General features: G+C 40.8%; 1 protein-coding gene across 3 annotated transcripts in view; it reads right to left on the bottom strand.

Annotated features, from left to right (window-relative positions):
• LOC138959591 (flagellum-associated coiled-coil domain-containing protein 1-like) overlaps window positions 1-27,368 on the bottom strand; it is an 81,932-nt gene that overhangs the window by 37,653 nt on the left and 16,911 nt on the right. Inside the window, exons 1-15 of one of the 3 annotated variants that reach the window (XM_070331137.1) lie at window positions 24,196-25,594; window positions 19,070-19,171; window positions 18,441-18,549; window positions 13,925-14,040; window positions 13,450-13,473; window positions 12,795-12,888; window positions 12,512-12,573; window positions 11,743-11,840; window positions 11,062-11,214; window positions 10,412-10,515; window positions 9,765-9,836; window positions 7,717-7,806; window positions 6,835-6,944; window positions 5,308-5,407; window positions 2,122-4,965 (exon numbers count right to left, since the gene is read on the bottom strand). In XM_070331137.1, the coding sequence (XP_070187238.1) occupies window positions 4,660-4,965; window positions 5,308-5,407; window positions 6,835-6,944; window positions 7,717-7,806; window positions 9,765-9,836; window positions 10,412-10,515; window positions 11,062-11,214; window positions 11,743-11,840; window positions 12,512-12,573; window positions 12,795-12,888; window positions 13,450-13,473; window positions 13,925-14,040; window positions 18,441-18,549; window positions 19,070-19,171; window positions 24,196-24,284 (1,629 nt within the window). In that variant the 5' untranslated portion in view covers window positions 24,285-25,594 and the 3' untranslated portion in view covers window positions 2,122-4,659. Of the gene's footprint in view, window positions 1-2,121; window positions 4,966-5,307; window positions 5,408-6,834; window positions 6,945-7,716; window positions 7,807-9,764; window positions 9,837-10,411; window positions 10,516-11,061; window positions 11,215-11,742; window positions 11,841-12,511; window positions 12,574-12,794; window positions 12,889-13,449; window positions 13,474-13,924; window positions 14,041-18,440; window positions 18,550-19,069; window positions 19,172-24,195; window positions 25,595-27,368 lie in introns of those variants that run through there. The other 2 variants (XR_011453752.1, XM_070331136.1) reach the window with 2 other exon arrangements.

Raw genomic sequence — 27,368 nt, 5'->3', positions numbered from 1 at the left:
GTGGCATTACTTGTAAAGAATCGTATGGTAAAACATTGGAAGCGACTTTTTTATTTAATGTTTCTAATTTTTCTTATTTATTATTCAGTTACACAATAGACTTTTTACCTTTGCTGCTGAAGTTGCACGTGTCATGGATAGTACTGGATAATCATTTGAACATCTCTGATTTAACTAGAGCTCGACTGGAAGACGGGCTGATCACAAACACAAACAAACACACACACAGACAGACGCGTGCACACACACAGACAGACGCGTGCACACACACAGACACACACACGCACACACTCACACACAAACACTCACACAGACGTATACACAGCCTATCACGGCTGACTCTCTTTTTCAGTCTGAACTATGTTCATATCACATTCACATGGGTGTGTTTGTGTGTGTTGGCTCATATATGCAGGAATGTCAGTGATGTCATTTTAGAAGACAGAAGAGAGCGCAAGAGAGAGAGAGAGAGAGAGAGAGAGAGAGAGAGAGAGAGAGAGAGAGAGAGAGAGAGAGAGAGAGAGAGAGAGAGAGAGAGAGAGAGAGAGAGAGAGAGAGAGAGAGAGAGAGAGAGAGAGAGAGAGAGAGAGAGAGAGAGAGAGAGAGAGAGAGAGCTCTGTCGTGTCAAATCATCATATCACAGTATGACGATTTTGTGCACGTTGACTCAAACACAACCACAACAACACTTTGAGAAACGTGTCACTTATTATCACTGTTAAGACAGTCGCAAATGTTTATTACAACTCAAGAACCTTCTACACCCCAAGCTACGTCAACGGACATTGAGACAGTATCTGTGATAATTGAAATCAAACTGTATGCTTCCACCATTCTCTCACGTCTTGACTATTGTAACTCTCTCTTGGCGGGTCTTCCCTCTTCTTCTATCTCTCGTCTCCAACGTATTCAAAATAGCTCTGCGCGTCTTGTCTAACGAAAGAAAAAGAGAGACCATATCACCCCCCTCCTAAATCAGCTCCACTGGTTGCCCGTTCCTGCCCGTATCACATACAAAATCAACACTCTCACCTACAAATGCCTCCATGGTCTCGCCCGTGCCTATCTCTCTGACTCTCTCTCTCTCTCTCTCTCTATGTCCCTTCACGAGCACTCAGATCATCTGCCGACTCCCTTAAGCTCAACATCCCCCACACCAAACCCAAAACAGCAGGTCAACGTTCATTTTCTTTCCAAGCACCTAGCCAATGGAACACACTACCTCTCCCCCTCCGTCAACAACAGTCCCTCGAATCATTCAAATCTGCACTCAAGACATTCCTTTTTTCCAAATAATCCATGCATTCTACACTGCCCACCCCCATCCTACCCTGAATAATTGTACATATTTAATGGTTGATGGTGTGTGTGTGTGTGTTAGTGACTTTAAGTCTCCGTGTGTGTGTGAATGAGTGTATGTGCGCCTTGAGTCGCCTGTTGGTGAGATATGTGCGCGTTACAAATATTCGTATCATTAATATTATTATTATTATTATTTACTATTAAACAGCCATATTTGATCTTCACATTAACTGTGAGTATTAAACAAGATAAACAGAAATATCAACATAACTTCAACCTTTTTTTCCGCAGTTACTACAAAGAACCTGACCCAAAATGACGGATCTACAAGGCTGCCACTATTATGACTGTTATCCCTTTAACTTGCAAACTGTTTAAAGGCACATTCCTTATTGTAAATTCTGTTTGGCTCTTTATCTCAGATCTGTTCCGGCTTGTTCATGGGATAAGACCATACCTCCACTTGGCCACATATCCAAAGTCAATATCCTGACTGCTTCCTATGCAGATTCAGATTTTGTGTGGAACTCATTTTGCAGACTGGAACTAAGTGTCAGTTAAGACAGTAATTCCTCAACTACACCAACTAACAAACCATTAAAAAGGAAAAACAAAAATGATGCACAGAAAACACCCAGGCTGGTTATTTTTGGTATAACGGGATGCGTCTAAGTGGAACGATAGTCTTATCCCATGCCATATCCCATGCCAAAACATGGCCAGATCTGAGATAGTGATCCAAATCGTTAACATCAGTAGGACTGTGCCATAAAAGAGACAACAGATTAAAGAACAATCAGCAAAGAAGTGACAAGAAGATAGACTGTGCATTTGTTATTGAAGCAAACAAACAAGGGCAAGGGTAATGTCAATAATATCACAGCCATTTCACAGCTACATCAACATTCATGTATGAGTCAGTTAACCCTCACTGCATACACACCTAGGAGAGAGAGAGAGAGAGAGAGAGAGAGAGAGGGAGAGAGAGAGAGAGAGAGAGAGAGAGAGAGAGAGAGAGAGAGCGAGAGAGAGAGAGAGAGAGAGAGCGAGAGAGAGAGAGAGAGAGAGAGAGAGAGAGAAAGAGAGAGAGAGAGAGAGAAAGAGAGAGAGAGAGAGAGAGAGAGAGAGAGAGAGAGAGAGAGAGAGAGAGAGAGAGAGAGAGAGAGAGAGAGAGAGAGAGAGAGAGAGAGAGAGAGAGAGAGAGAGAGAGAGAGAGGGGGGAAGAAGAAGAAGAAGAATGTGTAATACAGAGCAGTTACTCTGAGACAAAACAAACCATGTATACAAAATGTGTAACTTAACAAACATTTCATTTTAACATTACCTCTGCTAAACCATACCAAAATCATGTTTCTGGGAGCAAAGATAAAATGACCTGTGGTTTGGTAATAAATATGTGATGATAATCCATGTACGTGTACTAACTTTGGGTGAAGCCATTATACCCAGTCTTAGAGGAGGCATATCTAAAGAGGCTGCCAACTCAGATAAAAAACGACTCAGTAGAGAAAAAATCTACATTACTGACTTGGGGTACACTAAGACCTATCCTGTTACTTTGACAAAAGCAAATAAGACAATGCTAGAAATGCCGCCAATGTTAATGCATATCAAACATTCTTGGTAACATATCCAGGCACATATATGATTGAACTCTAACTGTTCAAGTTTTGGAAATAAGACTTGAAAACAAAAAAATTACCCCCAAAAAAGGATCACACAAACTTCAAATACAAAACACCAAAATCAAATCTTTCAATTTTGTAATCATGATACCCTGCAATATGTCATCACAATGTCACATTTGATTTCATAACACTTTGTGTATTGTTTCAAGCACCCGCAATTTTGTTTTAAATACCAATCATCAACCGTTAGTTTTAACCATCTTCATTGTTCGATGACAAAAAACACACCACTTCATACATTGACACAAAAATTCACACACACACACATTTTTGGTGCCATTGGTGTGTCCTCTCCAATAGGGCTACTGACAGTTGAGACCATAAGAACATTGCAATAGATATCAAATATAGAAGACTTTTCCATGATGAAATGTCTATAAGACAGTACATGTATACGAGCTGGCTTAAGTAAAGCATCTTAAAATCTACTCGCACTAATACTGCCATGCATGTACAATAAAAAAAAACATTAACAAAAATAAAAAATGTCCTCAAAGCTCTCGCTGAGGTATATAATGTGTTCAGCCTTCTGAAGGTTTTTCAAGGACGGAATAACATGGTTATCAAAGTTTATGTTAATGTTTGTCAAACACCATTAGATTATCAAAACATTATCAGACTTATAAGACAGGTTTTGAAAACTCCCTCAACGATAATATCATCAATAAAAATAAGCAACGCAAATGATGAAATGCGTGTGCTTGTTTTACAAACTGAGATCAGCATGCAAATCATCTCTTTGAACATCATGCAGTGCACACAGAGGATCATGAGACTTGGTTATTTCCATAGAACAGGTAAAGCAAATGTAAAAAGAACCAGAAGGTTTCTGCCCAAGGGAAACAAGCATTTTCATCATGAACATATGATTTACAGTCATGCATGAACATTAAAATCTTGCACACCAAATTTTGACCAAAAAAATCCTGTGTCCATTACCTCTGATGATTCACCCCCAAAAGTGATGAGCGAACAGACCAAGAAGAACCATAACAAGAAGAGCAAACGCTCGATCGAGTCACTTTCGCAGTTCTGAATATTATATGAGGCATCAGATGGACAGGAAGAAATTGCTATTCACAACACAATGAGTCACGTTCACATAAAATTTGAGCCCGGTCACTTTTATAGTTTCCGAGAAAAGCCCAACGTTAAGTTGTGTGTTGCCGAACAGAAAAGGCTAGTTATCTCCCTTGTTTTTCTGATAACGTTCGTAAAAGGCTACAGATGTAAATACTTTGATGTAAAGAATAATCCTACAAAGTTTCAATCACATCCGATGAATTTTGTCAAAGATATAAAATGTCTAATTTTTCCTTTGACGCTGACCTGTGACCTTGAAAAAGGTCAAAGGTCAACGAAACCATCGTTAAAGTGTAGAGGTCATTGGAGGTCACGACTAAACAAAATATGAGCCCGATCGCTTTGATAGTTTCCGAGAAAAGTCCAACGTTAAGGTGGTGTCTACGGACGGCCGGCCGGCCGGCCGGCCGGACAGACTAACACTGACCGATTACATAGAGTCACATTTTCTCAAGTGACTCAAAAACCATCTAAGCTTTTAAAAAGGTTCTCCTGGGAGACTGATTTATCACAGACTTAAGACTTCAGCAGTACAATGTATACACAATACAAAAAAGAACCATGTAACAGGTGCTGTATGTGGTCATTACACAACAAACGTGTTTAACAGATCCTCTTTGGTTATCTCTCGAACGTTAGTGGCCAGAAGCTCCTGGCGAATTCTTTCTGTTTCTGGGTCCTCAGGAGGTATAACGTTGTCTGGTCTAAAGAACTCCTCTTCCTTGATGAGATGGTCAGTGTCTCCGGCACCCCAGTGGGCGATCTCCGACTCCAGCCTGGTGCCCGGGGCACTGGATGGACGCATCTTGGTCTTGGCGGAGCGATGTGGGGTGTATACTTCTGGGGTCATGGCCACGCTCACGTTGGCTCTAGCCTTAGAGCGAATCAGGGACTGCAACAAAACACCAAATAAAATTAAAAACAAAACTAAATGCAAAAACACACAACATTTTCTGATTAGTTGTATCTGTTGTTGTTTTTGTTCTTGATGTTGTTATCAATGTTTTTCTGGGTTTTTTTCATTGTTAATTTCCATCACTGTTGCTGTTGTCTTGCATCACTTTGTTTTCTGTACTCCAAAACATGTGCATACACTATTAGTCATTCTAAAGTTATAGATCTCTGAACAGAGTGTATTCCTTAAAATGGCAATGAGAATTAAATGAGGATTTCTTCGTACCAGAATTATACCAGGAACCCGTATACTGCAGAAAAACAACAAAACATTACTGACCTCCATAGCTTCTTTGGCTGTTTGCACTTCCTGCCGTGTGCGTGTTGCTGTCACTTCCTTCTCGTCAAACAGCTGCCCACACTTCTGTACGTACAGCCGTCTGTGAAGATGAACAGCAGACAAGATTAAGAAATAAGTACAAATCAGCTTGCCAACTGATCTGTAGTCATTTGAAAAATGGGAGGCTTGCAACAGTGGCTGGGTGGATGGGTATTAACTGCCATACTGGGCATGGCTGGATCTGGGGGGGGGAATTTAATGTCTGGAAGGATCCTGCCCTCCCCTTACCCGATACATATCTTTTTTTCTCAATGAGAAACTGAGCCCCAAATTACCCCTTTCAAATGCTAAATTTCAACTGCAACTGGGAGAAGGCCCAACCGTACCCATGCCTTGTTTTAGTAGGCCTCCCACTCATCTGTCTGCATACACCAACTGTTCACTGTCACTGTGTAAGAGTAACTTTGTGCCCCATGTATCCCCTTTGTCCATGTAAAGAGGCTTCCCCTCATGACAATAGAAGCATTCGATATTCATTTTCACACTTGGTAAGATTAGCAGCGGTCTTCCCTGTTTATAAACTTCCATGGGGCTCTCTCTCTGGATAAACTATTCCCCTTTACAAATGCTTTTACCCAGTTGCTCTCTCGACACCCACTGCAGGCATGCACGATGGGCCGTTATTGTGGCTTGGTCGGTAGACCACGATGGGCCGTTATTGTGGCTCCGTTTGTAAGTCGCGGTACTGCAGCAGACAAGGGCAACCATTGGCTTGCTTGTGTTGACCAATCAGAAGCATCGTTTGTCGAAGCTTCCTGCCATGCTTTCGAGGTGAAAATTGCGAAGGTTTATCAGTGATTTTTCGAATTTGTTCGAAGTTTTTGGGCCACGATCAGTGATTTTTCGACTTTGTTCAAAGTTTTTGGGCCACGATGAGCGACGTTGAAACGGAAATCGAAAGTGATCATGACAACGAGAACGTTCCTAACGATACCAGTGATGAGTCCATCGGAGATAGCGATTCTGACGGGGATTATGAAGGTAATTTGATTGTTTACATGTGTAAGAAGTTGACTCGATCCCGACGATCGATCTTTTCCTCGTTTTCAGTATGTTTTGCATGGCATTGTCTCTGATATATATTTTTGGAGTTCGCTGTGTGCACTGTGCATGGATTCTATTTTGGATTTTTGGATTGCTTATCCTTTTCTCTTTTCAACAGTATATAACTTTACTATGTTAGCATGAAAATCAAAGTTAGGAGGTGCCAATTACTAACCCTACCATGGAATAATCCGGAAGTCTGGAATAAGTGCAGTACTAAGAGTGCACACAAATCAAAAGTGCAGAACTAAGAAGGTTAAGACCCCCCCCAATTTAAGACTTTCTCTCTTTTTTCGATTGTGTTGTTCATAACCTCTGTAAAATGACCTCCAATTTATGACTTCCGCCTTTTTAAGACTTGATTTTCTCAGATTTTGTTGAGGTCTTAAAAGGGGGTTCCACTGTACAAGCTGCACCACTTACTTGAGTTCTGTGTTCTGAGTCATGAGGTCCTGCAGCTTGAGACGATATTTGTCGTCCACCTCCACCACCTTCTCCTGGAACCTCTGCTCGAAGTCCATCAGCCGCACTTTCTGCAAGACGATTAAATACATGTACCATTTTTCATATCACTATATCTTACGAAAAATAATCACAAAGAAGTTGTTTTCCAATCAGTCTAACATTCTTCTAGATCGATCTAGCTGCCAAGAAGAGTCCTCAGCCATACAATTCCCCTAAGAAAGTTCATTAAAGCTCAGTTATTCTCATATTCCATGTAACTTATAAACATAAACACATGAATACATGTGCACATATGTACCCCCACACACTTGCCTATGAAACATGAACCCACTCAAGAACATAACATAACACACACACACACACACACACACACACACACACACACACACACACAGACACATGTGCACACACACACACATGCACCTCCCAACCCATCTTATAAATCCCTCATTTGTGCAGGTTCCCTTTTTTCTGTCATCTTCTCATCTCATTTACTTACTGTAAGCCATGAACCAGTTTCAGTTTGCTAAAGAAAAGTTTTCAGACTACAAGTTAATTGCTTCACTACCACCATAAACCTATCATAGTCTCAGACATCAAGGCCACAAATCTGAAAAGTTTGATCATACAAACAGCGAGTTACAGAATCAAAGCATGTACTGTCTCTTACCTCCCCTTTTTCAACTTATGCAGATGCACATATCAATATGAAGCTTCAATCAATCAATCAATATGAAGCTTATATAGCGCGTATTCCGTGGGTACAGTTCTAAGCGCTAATGTCAACATATAGTGTATATAGTCAACACATGCACTTCTTACTTACTACTTCTTACTTACTGTGTCTGTTAGGTTACGGGTGGTGTTTGCTAGCTGCTGGCAGGTTTCGTCATATCTTTCTTTAATTTGCTGTAGCTCTGCCTTGGTTTCCTGCACAAAACAATCAAATGAATTAGGGGTAGAATGCATAAAAACAACTCTGCTTCCTTATACACTGGTAAAGTTTATTACTGTTAGACCTTTCTCATAAAAAAAATACACATCATTCCAAATGATATGATCAACAAACAAACCGATTTTAAATAAGTGTCCCATACACTTAGTAAATAGAGTAACCCTATTTTCATTCACAAACCAACGACCCATTTCTATGATTAAACAGTCAAAATCCAGCAATATAAAAAAAGACACAATTAAGTCGCGAAAGGCGAAACTACAACATTTAGTCAAGCTGTCAAAATTGAACGCACTGCATTTCTTCACCAAGATCATATATATGCTTGCAGCATCGTCAGTCCACCGCTCGTGGGAAAGGTAGTGAAACTGACATTGCCAGACTAGCGCGGGAGTGGTTGAGCTGGGAGGAATAGCACTCTTTTCTGTATCTCTGTTCTTTTCAACTTTCTGAGCTTGTTTTTAATCCAAACATATATCTATATGTTTTCTGAATCAGGAACCGACAAAGAATAAGATGGAATAGTTTTTAAATTTTTATTTATTTATTTACGAGGATTTATATCGCGCACGTATCTCACCACACAAGGCGACTCAAGGCGCATGTTACCTATTAATGCCGTGTGAGATGGAATTTTTTTACACAATATATCACGCATTCACATCGGCCAGTAGATCGACTGCCTTTAGGCGCTGCATCCACCTTTCACGGCCTATTATTCCAGGTCACACGGGTATTTTGGTGGACATTTTTATCTACGCCTATACAATTTTGCCAGGAAAGACCCTTTTGTCAATCGTGGGATCTTTAACGTGCACACCCCAATCGATTTCGTTAATTTAATTTCGATCGTAATTTTCATATTTTTAATTTTCAGAGCTTGTTTTTAATCCGAATATAACATATTTATATGTTTTTGGAATCACCAAATAATGAAGAACAAGATGAAATTATTTGTTGATCGTTTAAAAAACACACAATTTATTTTCAATTTTCAAATGTTTAATGACCAAACTCATCAATTAATTTTTAAGCCTCCAAGCTGAAATGCAGTACCAAAGTTCGGCCTTTGTCAAAGATTGCTTAAGTAAAATTTCAAGCGATTTGATCAAAAACTGAGGGTGTGACAGTGCCGCCTCAACTTTCACAAAAAGCAAGATATGACGTCATCAAATACAATTATCGTAAAAAGAAAAAAATGGTCTGGGGATATTATACCAAGGATATTACATGTGAAGTTTCATAATAATCGATCTAGTAGTTTCCTGGGAAACGCTCTGCACATACACACGCACACGCATACACCACGACCTTCGACTCGATTCCCCGTCCATGTTAAAACATTTAGTCATAATGTAAAAACTAAATGTAAAAAAGAAAAAAAGGAAACAAACAAACGTCACTTACTTAACTATTTTCTGTATACCCTCAAGAAAGATAACTATCATCATCACATTGAGTATGCAATCATAATGGTACAATGAAACCATCACAAGTCAATCTTTCTTTTCTTTATTTGATGTTTAACGTCGTTTTCAACCACGAAGGTTATATCGCGACGGGGAAAGGGGGGAGATGGGATAGAGCCACTTGTCAATTGTTTCTTGTTCACAAAAGCACTAATCAAAAATTTGCTCCAGGGGCTTGCAACGTAGTACAATATATGACCTTACTGGGAGAATGCAAGTTTATAGTACAAAGGACATAACATTTCTTACATACTGCTTGACTAAAATCTTTCCAAAAATTGACTATATTCTATACAATAAACACTTAACAAGGGTAAAAGGAGAAACAGAATCTGTTAGTCGCCTTTTACGACATGCTGGGGAGCATCGTGTAAATTCTTCCCCCTAACCCGCGGGGGGGGGGGGGGGGGGGGGGGGGGGGGGGGGGGGGGGGGGGGGGGTGTCACAAGTCAATCATCACCAACCTCTAACTCTGCTGTAGTTTTCTTCGACCTCTCAATGTCTGCAGCTGCATTGGAAAATCTCCGTATAAGTGCCTGGCAACAAAAACAAATATTACTTTGCAGCAACATCTGTCTATCTTTACTGTGTACTTTACTTTGAGATAAACTTGGTAAGGGAGAAAACTGCATTATTCTTGTGATCCACACATATTTGCGCAGTTTATTCCCTTGCCCAGGCCCATTACTCTCAGACCCAGCAGGACTTCACCACTACTAATTGTACACATTTGTACCTTTCCAAGAAAGTTCCTGAACCAACTCTTGGATAATTAAATCATGAACAGGCTCTCTACACATTTGGTCAAAAAATAAGATTAAATTCCACAAAAAATAAATATGACAGAAAAAGTATCCCCAGAAAAACCACCACCAAAAAACACACACAAAAAACAATTAGTATCGCAAAGGCAAAAAAAGCTCAGGAGAAGATTCAGAAGAAAAAAAATGGGAACACATTAATTTTCACTCACTGACTTATTGCTTCCTTCCTTGCACACATCTACACACACACACACACACACACAAACACATGCATGCACAGGTATGAATGCGCACACACACACACACACACATGATTCACAAACAACAGTTTTCAACAATATACTTACATCCAATTCTTTCTTGTGTTCTTTGCGTAGGGCATCTATTTGCCTGTGATGATCTTTGGCCTGTGAAGATCTTTCTGAATTTCTTTCCTTGATAAGCTGAGTTTCTGCAAAATGTCAAGTACACTTTATATTACATCAGTATCAAATAACCAAAGGGAAGTAATCGCTCAATGCATACGACATGTGTAATAGAGTAAGCGAGAGTTGTACGGAACCTTTTCTCCTGGCACCTGAGAGAATAACAAGCATTGAAATGAACAAGCGACTTTCATCCTCAATAAAGGATGATCACCGCACGCTCATATGCTCATCATTCTCCAAGGCACTCCAACTAACACCTACGTACACAGTCATATACAAGAACCCATCAGTGTTAAGAAATCTAACAGGAGAGCAAACAAGGGAGAGAGAAAAAACAACAACAATAAACAACCAAACACTGCAAGTAGCTGTCCTTAGTATACTCAAAAACAGATTGACACACATAAAGAGGAAAGCAACATTTATAAGGCTTTAACTGTATAAGCAGGTCTCGCAAAAGTGTTTGTCAACGTGTTTTCTAACTGATGGGCTAAGATAAATTTAGTCATAAGATAACTTCACAGCTGAAGGTCACTTCACATCCACATCTATGACAGCCAAAGCCATACTCATTTCATGAATGACAGTATTTTTAGCCTCCTCAAACTCTCGCTTCAGATCCTCTTCCTTCGTTTTCCATTTTTCTCCCATCTCCTGCTGTAGTGTGCACTTGTAGGATTCAAACGCTCCTTGCAAAAACTCCACTTCTTTTGACAACTTGTCTGAAAAAAGTGGAACATCAATTTAAAAAATGAAAATGTACACATCCAACTACTGAAAGCAGGTAAACGGCTACTGCGTTTCCGTTATGGGAAAAGCTTTAGATGTTTTGTATTTGCAATAAAGTGGTCTCGACTTCTATCTCCAAAAATACAACCAAACCAAACTCCCTGAAAAAATGTATAACCATGTCACTAGCACATGTACGCCAAATATTGATAAGTACTCATTTAATTAGGGAGACATACAGAAACACTGGTGAAGACAAAGCGCAAACTCATGCCAAAACACTCTTTTCCTCTAGCTTACAATCACACATGCACTAAAGCCTGAAGCTTGAATCCGATAAAACCAACTTTTTTGTTGTGTACATACTTGTATCTATCCCTTCTGTGACCAAGTGCCATGCAACAAAGTAATCGAGCAGAGAACTGTAGCGGTACTCTGAGTTTATGGCCTCAAAACAAAGCAAACAACGACAACAAAACTGAGAAAATTAGGTCTAAAAAAACGGTGTTAAAAAAACTTACGTATTTGATTCTCCGTGATAGTTTGGTTGTTAGAAAAGTCTGCTTCGTGCTGTGCTTTCTGCTTCAGAATCTCCTCCCTGTGTGCATTTTGCAGCTCCCTGGTGACCAAACAGTAGAAATGTGTGTTTTCCGAAGCATTAAAACGCTAAATGCATCCAAATGCACATCCACATGCACACATATACATGCTCACACAGCCCTGAAAGTCCAACAAATGGTGTACTCAATCGCCTTTGGCTAGTGATTTTGAAAATTTACTAGCCAGGGAACAAACATTACTAGCCAAACCAACAAAATATTTCAGCAACTTTACTTGCATTTGGCAAGTACATAAACATTTCTACAGCAGTACCTGCGATGTGTGGACCCTCCCATGAGAGGACACCTCCCTTAAAAGGACACCTTTTCTTGTCCCTTTATATAGTATCTCTACCAAAGTATACCTGTCATGAAAGGACACCTGCAATGTAGGGACACGTTTGGCTGGTCCCAAGGGTGTCCTTTCATTGCAGGAACCACTGTTCTCGCCAGTTACATGTTTCTTGCAAATACTTGCCACTTACAGGCCTGCCACAGACAAACGGTTTGTGTGTGTGTGTGTGTGTGTGTGTGTGTATGTGTGTGTGTGTGTGTGTGTGTGTGTGTGTGTGTGTATGTGTGTGTGTGTGTGTGTGTGTTTGTGTATGTTTGTGTGTGTGTGTGCATGTATTTGTGCATGTGTTGGGCATAACGTTTATTCCACCTTTACAATAACAATATTATTTCTTACCTAATATGCTCTTGGTGTTGAGCATGAGCTTGATCCAATCTGTCTCGTAAATATTCTTCAGCCTAAAAAGTAAAGCAAAAAAATAAGAATTATATACCTGCTTGTGTTGTAATTATCTCACCTGATTGTGCCATGAAAATAACCCTTTTCTTTCAATGATAGCATTACATTTCATTTTTTTGTCAAACAAACAAACAAGCTAACACACACAGAAACAAGATGCTGCTATAAAATATCATCGCATGTAGACTTAAAAGATTGACAAAGCTGAATCTTAACCTACCCTTTGCTTTGTTTGTCTGTGATTCAGTCTTTCTTCCTCCAGGTACAACGTGAGATCTGATATTTGTTGTTGCAGCTGAGCAGTCAGGGAATCCCTGTCGAATGAAAGAAGTAAAATATGTTTTGTTAAATGTACCTACATGGTGCTCCACTGAAAATGTTGAAGTTCAGGGCTGCAAACATATACACAAATACATGAATAAAGAAACCCATATTTGGCGTGTTTTTTTTCTCCAAAATTACGTACAGGCATGCAACACGAAATAGAAATACCTCTCTCTCCTCATCTTTTTCTCTTCCCAATGCCCTTTCTCTCTGTCTGATTTAGTCAATGTGAAAGTGACTTTTAATATTTGGCTGTATTCAAACAATGATGCTCTTGCTACTTCTTGGCATGATAGCATATGCATCTCTTCTATGAGGTGAGATATAGTGGTAAAATGTTTTTTTGTTTTTTTTAAATCTAAAAGATAAATTCAAAAAAAAATCATCTATTGTAGATATTGGTTTTGCAATACACTTACCCTCCTTAATGAAGCATAATCTTAACTGATTATCTTCACTGTCTGTCTCACAATCAGTATGTCTGTCAATGTCTGTCTGTTATGTCTGCATTGATCTGCGTTTAATCATATATAATAAGCCATATAGCTTACCTTTCGTCATCACCTTGCTTTTTCCTGAAAAAAAGTAAAATACTGATCTGTTCAGTCTCTGTCCATTTCAAGATACTAAACCGTCAAATCTGAACAGAATATATAGTGACATATTTGATTAAATGTTCCTGTTAAAAAAAGCTAACTTGAGCAAGAACGCAACTCTCTCTCTATCTCTTTTTCTCTTTCTCTCTCCCCCCCCCCCTCTCTCTCTCTCACATACACACCAACACATACCACACATGCATACTCTCACACATACACACCAACACATACAAATCACACACCCACATACACCCGTACCCCCCCCCCCCCACACACACACACACACACACATAAAGCACACACACATACACACTCACACACAAAGTACACACACGTACACACAAAGCACAACAACTCCACAAACATTCAAATAAACTCTAATTGCACATTCAATTCCTATAACATCCTGTACAAATCTTGAATAACTTACTTTTGTTCTGCTTCCGGTGTTGTCTCAAAAAACTCATCCTTCAGTGTTACGGCGTACTTGGTTTTGCTGCGAGACAAGATGTAGCCAGGCCCAACCACAAATGGTACAAGTGGTTGCTGTGAATAAATGTCAACCATTATTAACAATGATCAATGCACCCACAGCACAAAAAGACATACAATTGTATTGAGATTATAAAGATGATATTGAAAATTGAAAAAAGTCAATAACCAGAAGAGAAAGAAAAACAAGTCGCGTAAGGCGAAAATACAACATTTAGTCAAGTAGCTGTCGAACTCACAGAATGAAACTGAACGCAATGCAACGGAGCAAGACCGTATACTCGTAGCATCGTCAGTCCACCGCTCATGGCAAAGGCAGTGAAATTGACAAGAAGAGCGGGGTAGTAGTTGCGCTGAGAAGGATAGCACGCTTTTCTGTACCTCTCTTCGTTTTAACTTTCTGACCGTGTTTTCAATCCAAACATATCATATCTATATGTTTTTGGAATCAGGAACCGACAAGGAATAAGATGAAAGTGTTTTTAAATTGATTTCAAAAATTTAATTTTGATAATAATTTTTATATATTTAATTTTCAGAGCTTGTTTTTAATCCCAATATAACATATTTATATGTTTTTGGAATCAGCAAATGATGGAGAATAAGATGAACGTCAATTTAGATGGTTTTATAAAAAACATTTTTTTTACAATTTTCAGATTTTTAATGACCAAAGTCATGAATTAAATTTTAAGCCACCAAACTGAAATGCAATACCGAAGTCCGGGCTTCGTCGAACATTACTTGACCAAAATTTCAACCAATTTGGTTAAAAAATGAGGGCGTGACAGTGCCGCCTCAACTTTCACGAAAAACCGGCTATGACGTCATCAAAGATATTTATAAAAAAATATGAAACAAGAAGGGCAAAGCCCATACAACTCACATGCTTGACCTTGACATGGTCAAATAACTAAACCTAGCAATGACATCATACACTAAGAACTGCTTTACACATTCTTCCTACCAAAATACATGTGACCTTGACCCAAGGTCAAGGTCATCCAAGGTCATCCAACACAAAGCTGTTAATTCAAGACATAGGAAGTACAATGGTGCTTATTGGCTCTTTCTACCATGAGATATGGTCACTTTTAGTGGTTCACTACCTTATTTTGGTCACATTTCATAAGGGTCAAAGTGACCTTGACCTTGATCATATGTGACCAAATGTGTCTCATGATGAAAGCATAACATGTGCCCCACATAATTTTTAAGTTTGAAACAGTTATCTTCCATAGTTCAGGGTCAAGGTCACTTCAAAATATGTATACAATCCAACTTTGAAGAGCTCCTGTGACCTTGACCTTGAAGCAAGGTAAACCAAACTGGTATCAAAAGATGGGGCTTACTTTGCCCTATATATCATATATAGGTGAGGTATTGAATCTCAAAAACTTCAGAGAAAATGGGAAAAATGTAAAAAATAGCTGTTTTTTAGGCAACATTTATGGCCCCTGCGACCTTGACCTTGAAGCAAGGTCAAGATGCTATGTATGTTTTTTGGGGCCTTGTCATCATACACCATCTTGCCAAATTTGGTACTGATAGACTGAATAGTGTCCAAGAAATATCCAACGTTAAAGTTTTCCGGACGGACGGACGGACGACTCGGGTGAGTACATAGACTCACTTTTGCTTCGCATGTGAGTCAAAAAACGGATGGGGATATCATACCCAGGAACTCTCATGTCAAATTTCATAAAGATCGGTCCAGTAGTTTGGTCTGAATCGCTCTACACGCACACGCACACACACACATACACACACACACACATACACCAGGACCCTCGTCTCGATTCCCCCCTCTATGTTAAAACATTTAGTCATAACTTGACTAAATGTAACAAGAAGCTTCCAGAAGCGAAAATTCGTAATCGTCTTGTGTCGTCTTTGTATTGGTGAGTACAGTAATCCTTTGTTTTTTAACTTTGTTCATCTTACCACAGTCACTTCGTTGTTTAGATATAAAAACATTTAGTCAATCGGTATCAAACTAAAAGATCAACACCACAAACCAGTCATCGCCAAGACTACGAGATACATTTAGATAGTCTTGGCTAACAATACCGAGACGGATCACCCTCGTCTCCGCAAAGCATGCGACCGTATAGCACTTACTGAACCTATTTTCTGTCATTCTGAGCACATTGTTAGAGTGAACATGACATATGTATATATTTGTGAATTCAGGAGAAGATGCGGAATATAATGCAGTCATTGTTTAATCTGTTACTAAAAATTTGATTTTAATGACAACTTAAACAAGCAAACTAATTAAATTTGTTTTAAGATTTTGAGCTGAAAATTGCAATACCATAGTCCGGACTTCGTCGAAGATTGTTCTTCCAAAATTTTAATCAATTTGGTTGAAAAATGAGGGAGTGACAGTGCTGCCTCAACTTTCACAAAAAAACCGGATATGACATCATCAAAGACTATCCAAAAAATTAAAAAATATTTGGGGATATGATACCCAGGAACTCTTATGTGAAGTTTTATGAAGATTGGTCCAGTAGTTTCCTCGGAATCACTTTATACACACATACAAACACACACACACACCATGACCCTCGTCTCGATTCCCTGTCTATGTTAAAACATTTAGTCAAAACTTGACTAAATGTAAAAAACGGAATAATTAGCATTGAACAAATACATGTACACACCCTGGGAGTTTGTGTATGTCTCTGCCCCCCCCCCCCCCCCCCACCAAGCACATCGCAACCCCATACCCTTTGCCTGCCTCCACCCCCCCCCCCCCCCCCCCCCCCACCACCCAACTATTCCAAAAGTGAACATACAAAACAGGATGTGAATAACATGAGAACACCAAGAAGAAGAAAACAATAATAATAAGAAAACAACAAGAAGAGCAAACGCTCGATCGAGTCACTTTCGCAGTTCTGAATATTATATGTGGCATCAGATGGACAGGAAGAAATTGCTATTCACAACACAATACAGATGTAAATAATTTGATGTAAAGAATAATCCTATAAAGTTTGAATCAAATCCGATGAATAGTTTCAGAGATATGATATTTCAATTTTTTTCCTTCAAGACATACCTGTGACCTTAAAAAAGGTCAAAGGTCACCAAAGCAGACGTCAAAGTGTAGAGGTCACTGGGAGTCACGTTCACATAAAATTTGAGCTCGGTCACTTTTATAGTTTCCGAGAAAAGCCCAACGTTAAGTTGTGTGTTGCCGAACAGAAAAGGCTAGTTATCTCCCTTGTTTTTCTGATAACGTTCGTAAAAGGCTACAGATGTAAATACTTTGATGTAAAGAATAATCCTACAAAGTTTCAATCACATCCGATGAACTTTGTCAAAGATATAAAATGTCTAATTTTTCCTTTGACGCTGACCTGTGACCTTGAAAAAGGTCAAAGGTCAACGAAACCATCGTTAAAGTGTAGAGGTCATTGGAGGTCACGACTAAACAAAATATGAGCCGGATCGCTTTGATAGTTTCCGAGAAAAGTCCAACGTTAAGGTGGTGTCTACGGACGGCCGGCCGGCCGGCCGGCCGGCCGGACAGACTAACACTGACCGATTACATAGAGTCACTTTTTCTCAAGTGACTCAAAAACAACAAGAAGGGCAAAGCCCATACGACTCACATGCTTTACACATTTTTCCTACCAAAATACATGTGACCTTGACCCAAGGTCAAGGTCATCCAAGGTCATGCAACACAAAGCTGTTAATTCAAGACATAGGAAGTACAATGGTGCTTATTGGCTCTTTCTGCCATGAGATATGGTCACTTTTAGTGGTTCACTACCTTATTTTGGTCACATTTCATAAGGGTCAAAGTGACCTTGACCTTGATCATATGTGAACAAATGTGTCTCATGATGAAAGCATAACATGTGCCCCACATAATTTTTAAGTTTGAAACAGTTATCTTCCATAGTTCAGGGTCAAGGTCACTTCAAAATATGTATACAATCCAACTTTGAAGAGCTCCTGTGACCTTGACCTTGAAGCAAGGTAAACCAAACTGGTATCAAAAGATGGGGCTTACTTTGCCCTATATATCATATATAGGTGAGGTATTGAATCTCAAAAACTTCAGAGAAAATGGGAAAAATGTGAAAAATAGCTGTTTTTTAGGCAACATTTATGGCCCCTGCGACCTTGACCTTGAAGCAAGGTCAAGATGCTATGTATGTTTTTTGGGGCCTTGTCATCATACACCATCTTGCCAAATTTGGTACTGATAGACTGAATAGTGTCCAAGAAATATCCAACGTTAAAGTTTTCCGGACGGACGGACGTCCGGACGGACGTCCGGACGGACGGACGGATGACTCGGGTGAGTACATAGACTCACTTTTGCTTCGCATGTGAGTCAAAAAATCACTTCGCAAGAACAACAAGAACAAAAGAAGCCAGTAACTATTGAACCTAAAGCTTCTCTAGAAATCCAAGTCCGCCATGCATACCTCCATATGTTTCTGCCATGGGGGCGGCTTGCTTCGTTTTGTTGGAAGATGAGACTCCAGGTTGTGACAGCGTGTGGGTTCGTGCTCCAGCTGGTGAACTCTGTCACACCTGTTACAATACAACATTTCCTGTTCTCAACTCTGTCTCTGTATTAATCTCACTGAAGTTTTAAAAAAGCTGTATTATTTGGTGTGTATAAAACAAAAATCAAAACCAAATTCAAGTATACTGAAAACAACCAAGAAAATACATGCATAAAGACATTACCACAATCAAATTCCTGATCTCTGTGCTTCATTGTATCAGTATGTTAATAGGTTATTATAGATCTCCTATTGACAGTAGCATGTATCACTACGGCTGCCACTTCTCCAACAAGTTCTACTAAAACAGCAACAAGTTCAACAATTATTTTAAGCAAGAAACAGATATGGCTGCTAACTTCACAAAATCAAGAAGAAAAAATTTAAAAAAGAACAGAAAGGTTATGGAACATTTCATTATTTATAGACAATAACAACCATCAACATGCAACCATCAACATGAATGAATCTTTCATTCTGTCTGTAATAAAACGGTCAATAAACTTACCTTGCACTTCAAACAAAAGCAAACTACCCACACTTACTCTGAGATTCGCCCCAGTATGGCTGCAGCGGTTTTGGGCCTGTGAATCTTGGCAGGGGGTGACACACTCTGCACTGTGCGATGGTAGTTGACAGGCGTAGACCTGCAAGCGCAAAATAACAGATATCACGTGCACAGCTGTGCGTGACCATTCTATTCCATAGCTGAACGGCAACTGTTATTCTTTGCTGGCAAGGATAGGCAGGTTTGCATAACACAGTGAGTGCTGCAGGCAGGTGGAGGGTAGTAGGAATAAAAGCTGTGACCATTTCACAACTGAGACTTTCATCTTCGTAGGCAAAGTGGGAAGGGAAAGGGTGGATGTAAACGAAGAAAAGAATATGAGCAAGAGAGAGAGAGAGAGAGAGAGAGAGAGAGAGAGAGAGAGAGAGAGAGAGAGAGAGAGAGAGAGAGAGAGAGAGAGAGAGAGAGAGAGAGAGAGAGAGAGAGAGAGAGCGAGAGAGAGAGAGAGAGAGAGAGATAGAGAGAGAGAGAGAGAGAGAGAGAGAGAGAGAGAGAGAGAGAGAGAGAGAGAGAGAGAGAGAGAGAGAGAGAGAGAGAACAAGAACAAGAACAAATCTTTAATTGTCTAAGGCCACAGCCCCTTACAATATCGGTTAAAATAACAGCAATAGTATAGATCTGCACAGTTATAAATTATAGTCACGCATAAAATTCAACGCATAAAATTCAACAAATACATTAAAACCCTGATGACATGTCACTGAACCTCATTTATAAGGGTTCGTCTCTTCTGTAGCATGAAGAACACAAATCTGCTGAAGCTGTTCATCACATTTTCCTCATTATTGCCACAGAAATACACAAGTTGTTGTTGCAGCGTCTTAGAGTTCGAGATTTTCAAATACTTTGCTCGAAGGTCTTGATAGAAAGGACATAAAAATACAACATGGTGTTCATCTTCTTTATCAGCTGTACAGAGAGGACAGTTTCTTGTCGTTTGGTTTGGTGCGTACCGAAACTTGTGAGCGTTGATTTCGGATACTCAAGCTTTACACGAGAGAGAGAGAGAGAGAGAGAGAGAGAGAGAGAGAGAGAGAGAGAGAGAGAGAGAGAGAGAGACAGAGAGAGAGACAGAGACAGAGACAGAGAGACAGAGAGACAGGCAGGCAGAGATAGACAGAGAGACGAAGGGATGGCATAGCATGTATAGTAAGAGTTTGTAAAAGACTGTCTACATCATCACGTATACAGAAAGAGGGCATAAACATGGACGGTGGTATGTGTGTGAGTATCAACAAAAGGGGGACAGGGCTGAACACGAGATACCACACAGATATATAAAAGGAATGACAGCATGACATACACACAGAGAAAGGCACGCTCAAACACACAGAGACACGGACAGACAGACAGACACAGACACACACACTGGCACACACACACCCCTCTCTCTCCCTCTCTTCTCTCTCTCTGCTCTCCCCACCACTTCGAGTTCAGACTTTTGTTTAAACATAAAACCGTACGGCAAAGGGCTTAAAACAGATTTTTTGTCTGTGTTTTTCTCTTCCTGACTGGAGCCAAACACAACCGAATGTTTACACACACTCCGCAGCTCCTTCGATACATCGGTTGACAGCTGAACATGACTCTGCACTTAACAACACACTTAGTAAACCCGCTTATCACGCGCAAGGGGACGGCCGCAATGATTTATGTTTCTCTGCACACTCAAAGCTTATGACAACCTGTTTTCATTAACACCTTTGCTGGGCACTACCAAAAGACAACCGCGGGCATTCCCGCTATTTAGTACAGTGGAACCCCTTTGTTAAGACCTTCGAATATTTGTTTTGTTTGTTTGTTTAACGCCCAGCCGACCACGAAGGGCCATATCAGGGTGGTGCTGCTTTGACATATAACGTGCGCCACACACAAGACAGAAGTCGCAGCACAGGCTTCATGTCTCACCCAGTCACATTATTCTGACACCGGACCAACCAGTCCTAGCACTAACCCCATAATGCCAGACGCCAGGCGGAGCAGCCACTAGATTGCCAATTTTAAAGTCTTAGGTATGACCCGGCCGGGGTTCGAACCCACGACCTCCCGATCACGGGGCGGACGCCTTACCACTAGGCCAACCGTGCCGGTCTCCCTTCGAATATGAATTTCTCAGACCCCTTAAAAACATCTCTGGTCTCACATTGTCTTGTTACCAGCAACTGTAAATTAACCTTCACTTCAAGACCCTTTTTTAAGACCTAGGTTTTATTGCGATCAAAAAAGGGAGGGAGGTGGAGATGGGGAGGGTGGGGGGGGGGGGGATGCAGACCATAACAAAAGAAAACATGTTGCTGTAATTGATTGTGACACGCCTGAAACTGAAAGTTGCGCTAACTCAATTATCCTTGGCATTCGATGTCATTAATCCAACAACATAAGGGCACAAATCTGGTGGACGTGTTAAACTGCCGAATACTTGATTTTTTGCAATCACAGCAATGTCAGTCACGACGGCCGCCATGTTTTTTTATCCCGCGGTACTACTCATGTATTCCACCAAGGAAGAGCGATATATTGTGTCTTAAAACCGACTTCTCGGGAAAGTGATCAATCGAATTTTATGGTCCACAAAAACTTGCTTCATATTTTTTTTAAGGACTACTTTTATTTGCCTTTATTTTTATAGCGGACATTTTGTGCCCCACATTTTGTTTTGGCCTGAATTTTGTGGTCCACAAACTGGAAATGTGCCCCACAAATTGTTGGGCTTATTTTTATTTTTGTAAATAAGGGGCACTTTTTGTGGCCCTTATTTGTTGGATTAATGACATCGAATGCCAAGGATACTCAATAAAGCAAGCAGTCGACTGTCTGGTGTCGTGGTGCGACAACAACAATCTCCTGCTGAACGCCACCAAGACCAAGGAGATGGTGGTGGACTTTCGCAGGAAAAAAGGCCCTGTGGCTCCACTGATCATCAACGGCGATCCCATCGAGATGGTGGACTTTTTCAAGTTCTTAGGCACCACCATCTCCAACGACCTGTGCTGGGATGATAACGTTGACGCCATCGTCAAGCGAGCGCGGCAACGCCTCTACTTCTTGCGCCAGCTCAAGAAGTTCCGCCTCAGCCAGGTCATCCTGGTCCAGTTCTATAGGGCCGTGGTGGAGAGCATCTTGACATTCTCCATCACAGTGTGGTACGGCAACACCTCCCAGCTGCTCAAGAACAAGCTGGAGCGTGTGGAGCGCACTGCTAGCAGGATCGTCGGCTGTGAGCTGCCCTCCCTAGCATCCCTCTATGCCAAGCGCATGCTGTCCAGAGCCCAGAAAATTGTGGCTGACGAGTCCCACCCTGGCCATCCCCTCTTCGAGCGCCTGCCCTCAGGTCGTCGATTCCGATCCCTGGTGGCACGCACTCGACGTCTCCAGACCTCTTTCTTCCCCCAAGCTGTTTCCTCCCTTAACGCATCCCATCCCTCAGTTGGGCAGCTTCGCAGTCGGTGATCCTGCTGGCGGTGAGCTCACCACATCCTGTGACTCAGTGTTAGGTGGTGGTGGTGGTGGTGGTGGGGAGGGGGAGGGGGGTTGAGTGGGACTTTGATGTGTGATTTTTATTTTTTTCTATATTTTTAGCTGCATTATTTTAGTCATTCATGAGTGGGTGGGTGGAGGGGATGGGCTAGTTCTAACTATGCATTAGATTATAAAATTGTATTCTGTGTAGACCCTTCCACCAGCATCTTAGACCACTCTTTGTACTTTTTATTTTAATAGATGATTGTCATTTGTTTTACCTCATGTCTGCCCTGTGTGTGATGGTGTGATCGTGACTGCTGTAGTGTGGGCGTGTGTGTGTTGGTGTGTATGTCAGTGAATGTGTGGGCGTGTGTGTGTGTGTGTCAGTGTGTGTGTGGGTGTGTGTGTGTGCGTGATTTTACCAACACTACGCTAAATTCCTTGTGCTTTAAATGTTTTTTTAATGTCACTTGGCTCAATAAATACTGTATTCTGTATTCTGTATTCTGTATTCAGTGTTTGTTACGTCAGGAAATGGTCGCGTTCGACCCTTGTAGCTATAGTGCCACAATCGTATGCATGAGTGCCTCTCGAACCAGTTGGGGGCCATATTTTAGACAAAAAAGAAGGGCAAAGCCCATACGACTCACATGCTTGACCTTGACATGACCTTGACGTTCAGGGTCAAGGTCAAATAACTAAACCTAGCAATGACATACACTAAGAACTGCTTTACACATTTTTCCTACCAAAATACATCCAAGGTCATGCAACACAAAGCTGTTAATTCAAGACATAGGAAGTACAATGGTGCTTATTGGCTCTTTCTACCATGAGATATGGTCACTTTTAGTGGTTCACTACCTTATTTTGGTCACATTTCATAAGGGTCAAAGTGACCTTGACCTTGATCATATGTGACCAAATGTGTCTCATGATGAAAGCATAACATGTGCCCCACATAATTTTTAAGTTTGAAACAGTTATCTTCCATAGTTCAGGGTCAAGGTCACTTCAAAATATGTATACAATCCAACTTTGAAGAGCTCCTGTGACCTTGACCTTGAAGCAAGGTAAACCAAACTGGTATCAAAAGATGGGGCTTACTTTGCCCTATATATCATATATAGGTGAGGTATTGAATCTCAAAAACTTCAGAGAAAATGGGAAAAATGTGAAAAATAGCTGTTTTTTAGACAACATTTATGGCCCCTACGACCTTGACCTTGAAGCAAGGTCAAGATGCTATGTACGTTTTTTGGGGCCTTGTCATCATACACCATCTTGCCAAATTTGGTACTGATAGACTGAATAGTGTCCAAGAAATATCCAACGTTAAAGTTTTCCGGACGGCCGGCCGGACGACCGGACGGACGGGGGGGACGGACGGACGGACGACTCGGGTGAGTACATAGACTCACTTTTGCTTCGCATGTGAGTCAAAAATGCAACTCAACAAAACAACACTGAATTATCGCTGAATTATCGCTGAAGCCTGTGCCACAGTCCAGCCGTGACTGTTTGTAGCAGACTGGATGTCGATAAGTCCCAATATAACTGATACTCATTGTTGAAAAGAAATCATAATTCAGCAAATGTCCTGCACAAAACAAAATCAAAGTTACCCGCACAAATACTCACATAGAATGGATGATAACACCTCGTTTGTCCTCCAACATTCTCATAGTATTGTGAAACTCCCGACGCAGTTTGTTCACATGCACAGACATTGGAAAGAACTGCACTGAAGATTCCGGTGAGTCCGTCGAACGACAACTAGACGGAGGTGGCCGCGAGGGATGGGAAGAGCTAGGTAACAAACTTGTTGATAGCTAACGGCATTATAACATGGAGTCGTGAATACCATATAAAATCAGGATTTAGAGCCAGCTAGCTATCAGACAGTTAGCTGCTAAAGCCATGTTATTTGTTGTTATGTCGGCTCCTCAATACCGTTCCTGAAAGGGTGAAGATTGTGTCAGAGTTAAGGGTCTCTGGTACAAGACAGGTTTCATTCAACACCTTGCTGGGTGGCCTGCAGTGCTAGCAACTTCTCCATCATTCTGTTTTTCACTGTGGACAACCGAGAAAGTTTCGTTCGTTTCACAATCATTCTTCTTCCAATTACTTTCAGGACACATCCCAGTGCTGCTAATCGCCGTTCTGCTAGTTCATTCTACCCGGCTGACTCTGCTTAACGTATTAATTTTTAAGAGTCAGCTAATTAGAGACATGTCAGCAGCTCAGATTGTGTAGACAACTGAGATAGTTTCGTTCGTTTCAAATTGTGTCTGCTTTCAAATGTCATAAAAACCATAACACAGCTCTGTTAGCCACGGTTCTGCCGTTTCACCCTCTCTGGCTTTGCATAACTGTGTTTACTTTCGAGTCAGTTAGAGACATACTAGCCAGCTGGGTCTGCTGGCTCTGAATAATCTTTTGCTTTAGCTGCTGTTTCTGAATAGACTATCTTACTGTCTGTCTGGTAGCTTTAGAAGTCAGGCATGACTTGTCATACAAAATAGTCACATGTTGAGAAACATACAGGTTTTACTTAAACCATAACTGAGTGGTTCTCCCCCTCCTAAGGCAGCTATATTACTTGTTCGTTGTAGAGGTACGCGATAGAAGGGCTGATTACTGAAACGAGCTACTCCATTTATAGTTTGTGAAACTGCCACAAGAAGACAAAAGGAACAATCATCACTGGGTCGGCATACACGTTTGTGTAACCATGTCGTCAAGGAACGTCGACTATTCCACGAAAGCTCTAACAAAAAATCAATTGTGTTGCGTGATAATGATACTCGCTTGTCACAAAGTAACATCACCACAAAGGTAAAAGCAATCGATAAAATAAAGCAAGGGTCCGTATCTCTATCGTCCAATTGTGCGTGCAGATTCAAAATGCACAGGTAAACAATCACTTTGTGGCACAGACTTCTGAAATACCGACAAAGAGGGCCGTAGAATCGACACAGCTTTTACAAACTAGTGCGCTTGGACGTCTTACACAATTGCTGCAACGTCCACGACAAGACACCACTCTCCTTCGCGGTCATAAGACTTGATCGATCAGCCAAGTGTCTCATCCGATTGTTAGCGGTCCTCAAAAAGCTACTTGTGGATACCCCCTCGATCGATTCACATACCATTGGTATCGATCATATTAAGTGGACACACGAAGGCAGTGAAGCTATTTACTCGTCGTCTACTTTTGTACCCAAGAAAATCCCAATAACATTCAGAAGAACTTCTGTAATATTTTACTAAGCCCCTGAAAAGTTACAACAAAAAATACAACAATAAGAAAACTCAATAAGAAAACTAGAAGCCGTAAACATCCGCCTTTTTTCTCCTGAATTAGGTGTAAAATGTTGCCCCCCTCCCCCTCCTCCCTTAGCTTCGTTGTATTGTTTACTTGAATGATGTTCAGTATCGAAAAGCCACTGCACATCCAGGACCACTGACTCCAACAGTTATAAAGTAGTTTAGTGCAGGGTTTCTCAGTTTAGTATGTCCCCCCCCCCCCCCCCGAGGCATTTAATCAAGGAGAAAATCAAAGCAACTCGGCTCTACTATGCACATGTTCATTACAAAGAGCACCGCACAGTTCTGAACACTTTACTCAAAAACCGGGTATTGGAGTTCTTGTTCATATTCTTTTTTCGCAAAAGACACATTAGAGCGACCCCAAAACGACTCAGGTTATGTCTTTATAAACCCGCAAATTGCTAGTTTCATTCCAGATTTCAATACCGATTATGCCATTAATAAGCGCCATAGCGTGAACACTTGTACTGCCATGGTGGGGAGTTGACTACAGTACATGCTAATTACAACTTTACCCACAATTGCCGAGGCACAACTCTCCGAATAAAACATTCCAACAGAGCATGCTGGCACTGTATCAGGTGTCCCGATACTGGTGATACGAGTTCTGGGGACTCAGTACTAAGTTGTTGTCTGCTGATCAAAGCTTTCAAGACTGCGTCTACACTCGGCTAAAGGCCAACAATACAAAGCACGCAAAGCTTCAGCTTCAGTCATGTATTGAGCATACTGTCATGAGTTTGCTAAATAAAGACACAATTAAATAATACAAAACAATTAACCAAAACTAAACCAATACGCTACACACACAAAAACCTAGATTCCCCTCTTCTAAAAACAAACAAACACATTAGATAAAATAATGTTGTGTTCCTGTTACAACTTATGTATCACAAAGAAAATCAGCGCCTGTCTTGGCTAAAGGAACCCTGAAACAGACATCAGATTCGTGCAGGCTGTCATCTGCTAAGGCCTGTCTATAAGAACAAAATGCTTCCAATTTGTCTTCAGCTCTTCCTTCTGTATTCCGTCAATAACTGATTGCCGAAGTGAATCACAACCAACACATCACAGCTGTACACAGGTTAGAATCTCACAAAAGAGTTGAACTATATTGAGAACAACTCTGAAACACCGCTTCTCTCATAACATTGTAGGTTTAGAACAAGGTAGCACTTCTAAAACTCAATAATCACACTCTCTCAAAGCCAACACTACTACTCCCACACAACAACCACAATGACAAGACCACCTCTGTGCAAACACCTATATTATTACTTCACAAGCCCCTGCCCCTGATAATACATATACTGCTAGATTGACACAAGTCTTCTCTGTAATTGTTCCCCTTCAGTGACCCAAGCCCAGGTGTTGAAGCAAGCGCAGCCGGTAATTTCCGCGCATATGTAAATTCCGCGCTTGTAAAATACATGTATGCTCCGCGCAATATCGGGTTGTAACTTCCGCGCACGAATTACTGG

This window comes from Littorina saxatilis, linkage group LG2 (genome assembly GCF_037325665.1).
Source record: "Littorina saxatilis isolate snail1 linkage group LG2, US_GU_Lsax_2.0, whole genome shotgun sequence".
Classification (NCBI taxonomy): Eukaryota; Metazoa; Mollusca; class Gastropoda; order Littorinimorpha; family Littorinidae; genus Littorina; species Littorina saxatilis.
Note: the sequence above shows the minus strand (reverse complement) of the source record. Positions and strands in the feature narration are given on the sequence as shown.